The sequence below is a fragment of the Meleagris gallopavo genome, chromosome 3 (genome assembly GCF_000146605.3).
Source record: "Meleagris gallopavo isolate NT-WF06-2002-E0010 breed Aviagen turkey brand Nicholas breeding stock chromosome 3, Turkey_5.1, whole genome shotgun sequence".
Lineage (NCBI taxonomy): Eukaryota > Metazoa > Chordata > Aves > Galliformes > Phasianidae > Meleagris > Meleagris gallopavo.
The window spans coordinates 33360906-33369752 of NC_015013.2; the positions used below are offsets into that span (position 1 = coordinate 33360906).

At 43.1% G+C, this 8847-nt stretch overlaps 1 protein-coding gene across 2 annotated transcripts; it reads left to right on the forward strand.

Moving 5' to 3' along the window:
• The first annotated feature begins 98 nt into the window (after positions 1 to 98).
• On the forward strand, positions 99 to 8151 carry PDCD6 (programmed cell death 6). 2 transcript variants are annotated; one of them, XM_010708628.3, is made up of 6 exons: positions 99 to 219; positions 2872 to 2933; positions 4468 to 4512; positions 5268 to 5426; positions 5942 to 6051; positions 7606 to 8151. In XM_010708628.3, the coding sequence occupies exons 1-6, from the start codon at positions 158 to 160 to the stop codon at positions 7702 to 7704; spliced, it is 537 nt and encodes a 178-aa protein (XP_010706930.1). In that variant the 5' UTR covers positions 99 to 157; the 3' UTR covers positions 7705 to 8151. The 2 variants fall into 2 exon arrangements, with proteins under 2 accessions (XP_010706930.1, XP_010706931.1); XM_010708629.3 differs by having other exon boundaries at positions 5268 to 5420.
• Positions 8152 to 8847: the final 696 nt, after the last annotated feature.

Here is an 8847-nt window from a genome sequence, read left to right on the forward strand (position 1 = left end):
GGCCGCACCGGCTTCTTGTCGCCATGGCGACGGGCGTCACGCGCCTTTCCTCGTGCTTCTCCGCGTGGGCGCGGTCTGGTGACGTCACTCCGCGCCCCGCTCGGCCCGCCCCCGGAAGCGGAAGAAGGCTCCCGCTGTCCGGGTTGGGGCGGCCGTTATGGCGGTGCCTCACGGGATGGGGCTTCCCGATCCCTCCTTCTTGTGGAACGTCTTCCAGAGGTGAGGCCGCGGAGAGCTCGGTGCCGCTCGCCGAGCTGGTACGGGGAGTGAGCGGGCATTGGGAGGAGGCTGGGCGCCTCTGACGGGCGCTGGGCGTCGGCCGAGGCTTGCGGCTACGTTCCCGCGGTGGGAATCGGAGGGAGAGCTGTAAGGAGGGCTGGGGGTGACGGGGTAGAGCGAGGGAGGTTATCTGGAGGCGTTTGCCTGCTGGGAATCCGGGAGTGCCGCAATCTGTGGAGGATGAAGAGCCTGGAGAAGCTCGTCCCTCGGGCCCGTTTTGTGGGAGATATGTCAAAGAGTCCGCCTGGGTTCCAGTAACAGCGAGGCCGGGTATGGAGTAAGCGGACTCTGGGTGTATTCAGACTGGGGAAGAGAAGGCTTTGGGGGAGGGGGGAGCTTTCTGCTATCTGAGAGAAGCTTATAAGCAGGAGGGAGGCCGACTTTTTACACCAGTAGATAGTGATAGAGCAAGGGGGGATGTCCTTAAACTAAAAGAGGAGTGATTTAGATTGGATGTTAGGAGGAAATTCTTTGCTCAAAGGGCAGTGAGAGGGCGCTGGCACAGCTGCCCAGAGAAGCTGTGGTGCCCCATCCCTGGAGGCTCAAGGCCAGGTTGGATGGGGCCCTGGGCAGCTGAGCTGGTGGGGGCAGCCCTGCCCGTGGGGCTGGGTGGGCTTTGAGGGCCCTTCCAACCCAAGCCGTTCTGTGATTCAAAGGATGCTAGGTTTGGATGAGCAGTGAGTAAGAGTTACTACCTGGCATAACACAGTAGTGACTCAGAGAGGTGACATTTGTCCACTACCCTTATGTAAAAACATTTATCTGAGAACTTGAAGGAAGTATGTGTGATGCCATTTCCCAGTTTCAGCTGGTCCAGAAGGAAGCAGGTGGACATTCTGCCTTCTCCACCAGGTAGGCCAGTAGAACCATTTTAAATAATGCAGCTAGCAAGGCTACTTGCATGGGCATGGGTCTTGCTAAAAGTATTCCTATCTGGCATACCACTGTATGGGGGTGTTGGAATATACTGACGGGATTGGTTATAGATGTGGATAAAACTGCTACAGTTTATGTAGTCCAAATAGTTTCCAAAGAGGCTTTCAACATACGTAAGCATCAAACAGCTTTAGAGAAATCTGACAGGCATAGAATGAAAGGGAAAGTCCTTTGGTGTATAAATAACTGGCTGAAAGGCAAACCGTGTGGTTTTCTGTCACACTGATAGATGCAGTGGTTCTGGGATCTTTGTTCAATGCATTGAAGAGCATCTAGGGGAACGGAGGGTAAATGATCAGACAAGCTTCAGCTTCTAGTTACACAGACTAATGTTGGGTATTTTTAAGGCATCTGTTTCTTTTTCTACTAACAAAGCACAAATGTGCACTCCAGATGTCATGGCGGATTCTTGCAGCAAGAGCTAAGCCTGTGAAGGCTTGGCATGAGCACCTTGCAGTACTCAGTGACCAAGCCGTGTCACCTTCACGGTTGGATCCTGATTGCTGTATCGTGGGTAGCTGAATTCTAGAATAGATACCTGATGGCTGTGGGGAAGATTCATAGAATTGTAGAATTGCTCAGGTTGGAAAAGACCTTAAAGATCATCAAGTCCAACCACGACCTCACCATACTACCCTAGCTCTAAAACGCTTTGCTAAATCATGTCCCTGAGCACCACATCCAAACAATTTTTAAACACATCCAGGGATGGTGACTCAACCACCTCCCTGGGGAGCCTATTTCATTCAGTGCTTAACAACCCTTTCTGTAAAGAAGTTTTTCCTGATATCCAACCTAAACTTACCTGAGTTACCCTGAGGCCATTTCCCTTCATCCTGTCACAGCTCTCACTGTAAGCACCTTTCAAATTCTGGAAGAGAGCGATAAGGTCTCCCCTCAGCCTCCTTTTCCCCAGACTAAACAGCCCCATTTCCTTCAGTCTCTCCTCGTAGAGCGTATTCTCCAAGCCCTTCGCAAGCCTTGTTGCCCTTCTTTAGACCTGTTCAACGTCCTTTCTGTACTGAGGTGCCAAAAATGAACACAGTACTCGAGGTGAGGCCTCACTAATGCTGAATACAGGGGCAGGATCTGCTCTAAGCTGAGTGATGGCTGGGAGCAAGATGAGCAGATTGTAACTCTGCTAGGCTTACGTGGCAAGGTTTGGTAGTGGGGCCCGGGGTGGCTCTGTGAGCAGAGCCCTGTGCTGCTCGTGTCAACTCAGAGCCAGCCCTGGCTGCTCCAAAAGGACCCTCCGCTTCTGCTCAGGGATCAGCAAGGCAGGACTTTGGAATGGTTGCAGCAGAGAGGGAGTAAACTGTCAGGTGCAGGGGGAAAGCTCTTGTGTAAAACAAAGGGAAGCCACCTCCTTGAGTTATGCCCAGACTGTTCCGTTGTCAGTGTGTTTGTGTGTGTCATGTGTTCTTATGGAGAAAACTCAGAGCTTTCTTAACTCGTATCCAGAATGTCTCATCAGTCTGAGCGAAGCATTTAATTTGCAGTGCCTGTGGGTGATTGACTAAACAGTGATTTATTATTTTTTTTAAAGACAAATCCTATTTGCATTTTATTTGCTAAGAACAGAAATGCTGAGGGTTGTAGCTAAATCCTGTTAATTTCAGCAACTTAAGGCATGCCACTTTTTCTTCCTTCCTCCAGAGTTGATAAAGACAGGAGTGGAGTAATCTCAGATACAGAGCTTCAGCAGGCACTGTCCAACGGTAAGTAAGTCTGTAAAGGGGGAAGGAGGCCCATTGTGAACTTCATGCTACGTTTCATGCCAGTCTGGCTACTTGACTCTTTTGTTCTTGACTTTTTGCTCCTTGCTCATCTCCACTGCACATCTCCTTCTGAACCAGTGCAAAGGTCAGATATTTACAGCCAGCCTTTTTCCTGCACGTAAGAGCTTTTCATTCAGTACGGCACAGGAAGTGAAGGTGGTAATTTTTTATTTTTAAATGAGGTATTTTTTTTCCCACTTTTTTTCCTAATCAAGTAGAAAGATGTACTTCAGACCTAGCTTGAATCGTTAACTAGGGCATGGTCAAATAACCTGGGGAAGCCAAATAAAAACTGAAGACTTTTTTCCAGTAGTCACATTTTCCCTTCCTTCTGGTGATTCGGGGTAGCGGTGGTTTTTCTCCAGAGTATATCCTCTGTGGATGGTTGTGTGTCACAGTCCACACTGTGGGCCAAAAGAATGTAATGTGTTCCTTTTGAAAACACTAAGAAAGTATTCACTGTTCTCACTATATATTGAAGTTCAATGTGTTCTTGACAATCAGCTTTTCAACATGTCAGATTTATGCAAATAGTAGTATGTGCATCTGGGAAGGATGGTAGATAGTAGAGTTATTTGCATTGTAAAATCCTGTCCTGCCTTGTTGCCTTTTGTTGTTTTTTTTCTCTCCTGTGCTGACATGTTCAGGTATTTGTCCTGTCAGGGGAGGAGGAGGTAGTCTGTTGCTGGCTGTCTGAACTAGCTGAAATCAGTACATTTCTTCAGCACTGAAGTTGCTATGGTTTCTCTGTATGGAATCTGTATTAGTCTATTGAAATTTTCTACATGAAATAAGTTTTAACATATTCTGCTCCTTAGAACTCCGGAGTTTCCAACCCAGTGAAAACTGGTCCAAAGCGAGTAGCCTTTCCACATTCAGTAGCAGCTGTTCACAGAAGTCCAAAGCTCCTCTTCACATGGCTGTGCTCAGGCCTGTCTAAGCAGTAACATTTCTTGGCCCGAAAACACTGATTTAAACAATGCTTTTAATTCAGCATGGAGAGGGGATTTATACAAAAATCAACTTGAAGCTGCATTGTGTGGCTCTGTGATGTTAAGAACCTATTCTTTTCACTCTATGTCCTGGAGTAACCATCTGTAGAATAGGAAATAGTCAGATTTTTAGTTTTATTGATGAGAAATGAGTGAGAGACTCCTGACAATCTGGGAAGAAAAAACTTGTTCTTGGCTCTTTTAAGGCTTTGGTTCTCAGCTGGATTTTAGTTTGCTTTTTAGGTGTGGGAGTTTTTTTGTGCAGCCTGAAAAATGTTGGGTTTCTACGCAGTATCAGTAAAGCATTGGTCAGAAGTCATCAAGACCACAGTTACTTTAAAGCAGCTTTGTTAAACATCAAGGACTGACTGCCTTAGCTCTGAATTCACTACTTGTGGTTCCTGTGGGTTTTTGTTTGCTTGTTGTTCAGTTGCCTTTTTTGAATGTTGCCTGGAGGAACAAAGTAATTCTTTCTGTTTCAGGCACGTGGACTCCATTCAATCCAGCGACAGTCAGGTCTATTCTTGGTGAGTATGGCTGCGTGCTGTGAAGTAGACAAAGACTGTTGGTTTTTCAGCTCCAGTTTGAGAAACAGTTGTTGCAGAATATTTTCAGAGAAACAAATATATATACAATTATCACAATACTTGTACATTATATTTTGTATTGTAAAGTTGAATGCACATTTAAAGGCCTGATGAACCAATCTGGTCGTGGTGTTAGTGAGCTGGTCTGCGACTGTAAAGAATCCATGGTTTTCTAAGTCCAAGGTTTTTTTTCCTCAGTAGTTGTAAGATATAAACTGAAGTATTGACCTTTTTGAACTATAAATTAATGCCCTGTGTTTAAAACTTGTTCAGCAGCAGTCAGAATTCCATCCTTGTGCAGTGTGCTACCTCCACGAAGGGGACGGTATCAGTAATTTAAAAGCTGATCCATGTTCCAACGCTTCTGGCAGTCCGTAGTTGTTGTAGGCTTTCTCATGAGTCCTAAGAAAAGAGCAAACCCCGCTTTCTCATTTTGTCACTGGATTATCAGTCAAACCCTGAATGCTTTGAAACTGGAAATGAAAACACAGGAAAAATGAATATTCTGTAACTCTGATTTTCTTGCTTTATCCTTTCCTCCTTTGGTGGACAACTTAAATATCACTTGTATTTTAGTAATTCCTCACCTGTTTTCAGTACTCCCTAAAGCATTCATTTCTTTCTTAAAACACCAGCAGACCTTCCTGAAGACTTGGCAGAGCTGAGGTTCTTACATGACTTTCTTTTTATTTCAGGCATGTTTGACAGAGAGAACAAAGGTGGCGTGAATTTCAATGAATTCACTGGAGTCTGGAAGTACATCACAGATTGGCAGAATGTCTTTCGAACGTATGACAGAGACAATTCTGGAATGATTGACAAAAATGAACTAAAGCAAGCACTAACAGGTTTTGGTAATTCATTTGTAATTACAGTTTTTATGATCCCATTATGTCATCCAGTGACCTTGGTATTGTTAGGGCTGTACTGCTGGGACACATGACTAGAAATAGAAATGAGACAAGCGAAAGGCAGTAGGACAAGGGACCTCTTAGAGACACTCTGCCACGGTTGCAACCCTGCAGATTGTTGGCTTGCTTTTTAGAAGTATTTCCCTTTATGGAGAAAATGAAAGCGCAGGTGCTAGTACGTGTGTGTGAACTGTTTGCTCCATTCTGTTAGTAAATCAATGGTCACTTTAATCCATAATGATGTTTACTATACTGTGTGTAACGGTTGCTATTGAGCATGGTTTATATTGCATGCCTTCTGTTTGTACACCTGTGTTGTTCAGTAGACAGCAGGAAAAAACAAGTCTCTTGTAACTTCTGTTTTCTGCTTCTGTTGCCCATGCCTGCTGAACAACCTAGCACTCTGTCCAGAAACACTGTAGTAATTGAATCGTCCTAAAGGATTTCTCTTGTCCAAGGTTACCGGCTGTCTGATCAGTTCTACGATACTCTTATTCGGAAGTTTGACAGACAGGGAAGAGGCCAAGTTGCTTTTGATGACTTTATTCAGTGCTGTGTTGTTTTACAGGTAAGAAAGGAGATGCACTTTCAATGGCAATTGGAAAAAAAAAAAACTGTCTTCAACTCTTACGATTCTCACTTTATAATACTGGAACTAGAACTTGCTTATGAATAACCATCCACTTTATGAATAAAGTGTACAAGAGATGCTAGAAACATCTCCAGCTGTAGATTTTCACTTGTTATCCACTTGCATCCCATATAAGTAAATCTGAAGCTCTTTGATCTCTTAAGTATTTTTAATGGGGTGAAAAAATGAAATACAGCCTCAGGAAAACATTTAGTGTTCTTTTCATTAGCTTTGATATACACAGTTTCTTTGGGTCTCGGCTGCATTCAAGCTGGAGTGTGTTATGTCCCATGTTGCCCTCTTGAGTGTACTCCAAAAAGATGTTCTTGCAACCTAAGTTGTGAGGATTTTCTGTTTCAGTCTAAGGCTCTGGTTTACAATCTGATTTACAAGATTTGCTTTTTGACCTAACAGCTAAATTATCTGATCTTTCATCTCTGCTGTTCCTGAAGGGGCAATGGTAATAAAAGACATTTTAAACAAAATAAAACAAAAACCAAACAGCAACAGAAAACCAACTCCCCCTTTCAATTATAGGAATGTTTATGGGGAGCAAGAGAAAAAGGAAAGAGGCTGTCCCTCTCAGATATATTCTTCTGCTTAGAAAAAAGTCACTGAATGGTTTTATTTAAGTGTCTCCAGCCTTTCTGAAATGTAGGCAAGACTCTGAGGAAAAGCTGGGAAACTGCAGCAAAGGTCAAGCTGAATTTTTAGTAAGAGAACGGAAGAAGGATTTTTCCTTTTTTTCTTAACACATCTAGTGTTTCCACAGTACCTTAGCTAGCTATCTTCCAGCACACAATAAGAGAAATGAATCTCCAGGAGGTCCCTTCCAACGCCTGCTACTCTGATTCTGTGTAATTTGGATCCTCATTATCTGCCTAAGTGCTTTGTTCTTCTTTAGTTCTATGGTTGTAGCCTTAAGTCAAATGCTGCTGCTGAAGCACGTACTGCTTTTATACTCACTTGCAAATATGAGCCAATTTTGATTTGCTATCAACTTAAATTCTAGTGAAGAGGGCTTTGCCGTTGCTCATCATTCACGTGCTGTCAGTGAAAACATAGTGGTAGCTATTCTGGTCCGCTGCCAGCACTGCCTGTCCTCTGGGGGATTGTTCAGAGACAGCTGAGATATTAGTGATACATTGAGTGGACTGGGATAGAAAAGTAGAAACAGTGCTCTTTAGACCCTGTCTGCAGCTGACTCTCAAAGGTATTAAGAATTTTGCTTTGTTCCCACCTCCTGAAGAGTCAGCTATAAAAACTGTTCTGGCTTATAAATAAAAGCTTAGATAGGCTTAGGTGTGTCCTGAAACCACAAAATCAGATCCACTGAACAGCTCAAGCATGAAATACAGCAGAGCTCCTTCTGTGTGCCTGGCACTGTGCCGTGTCTACAAAAGGCACAAAGCCGCAGCATTCATACATGAAAGTAGGGCACTCTGATCTTTCCCTGTATGCAAAAACGTTTTTCTTTCTCCACATTTTTAGAGGCTGACTGATGTATTCCGACGTTATGATACTGATCAGGATGGCTGGATTCAGGTGTCCTACGAGCAGTACCTCTGTATGGTCTTCAGCATTGTATGACATTGACATCCAAGAATCCCACACTAGCATACACAAACTGGAGTTGCCAAATCATCATGTACTGAATAAGATAATTGCTGTATGGTAATGGATATAATTTCACATCCGTAAATTTTGTATGTACATCAGTCATCGCTTTTAGAATCAATGTTTGTTGTTTTTGTGTTTTACAGCTCTAAGATTAGCCATATCATGCTTACTGTAGCACAGAAAGCACAAAATCTAGACGTAACTGGCGCCCTGTTTAACTTAACTTTCTTCCACATATCCTGCATGGGACAAAGGACACTTTAGAAATGCCAAATTAAAATAATGCTTGTTAGTTTGTAAGAGTCAAAACTCCAAAGTTGCACAACATGTTTTGCATGTGCCTTACTTTTATAAGAGTATAATGTATTAATTTTTAATACAGAACTTAAAATTAAGTAAAAATGTTAGACCAACATGTACAGTCTACGTTTGTACACTTTTTTGGAGGGTGGTGGCTGTGTTCCTGTGTTGCAGGTTTATTTTTGTTTTTACAGTTCAGGGTCCCTCCCACTTAAGAGGGATGGCCTTTTCTTCTCTGCTTTGTGTCTTTACTTTCTAGCTGCCTCTTTCAGGGTATCCTTGGGCCATTTTCAAAGATAACTACTTCACATTAATTTCCAACACTGCATCTTCTTCAGTTAATTCCCTTCAAACTCTTAAATCCTCTGGATATATGGTTCCCTCTTAATGCAAATAATCTTTTTGGGTGAAGCATCCATTCTGCAGTGGCCCTGATGGTCAAGCATTCTCAAAACCTTTCAATCTCAACATTTATAAAAACAGAAAACAAGCAAAAATATATTAAAAGCACTTACTTAAGGTTCCTTTTACGCAGTTGCTTTCAAGAAGCAACCTAGAGGAAGTGTAAGTTAACAAGCTCCCTAGGATTACTCTGAAAGAAAATTTTAAACCTCCTCTACCCAAAGCTGTTATTCTTCAAGATATATTTTACAAAGTTACAGTATCTGGCAGCTGTGGGGCAGAGGAACTACCACCAGTTGTCCAGTAATGATGTAACAGATCCTTAGTGACACTGGTAACATTTTCTAAACAGCTTTCTATGAAATATCACTGACAAACAGTTACAGCACAGACATGGGGGAGTAAGAGGTT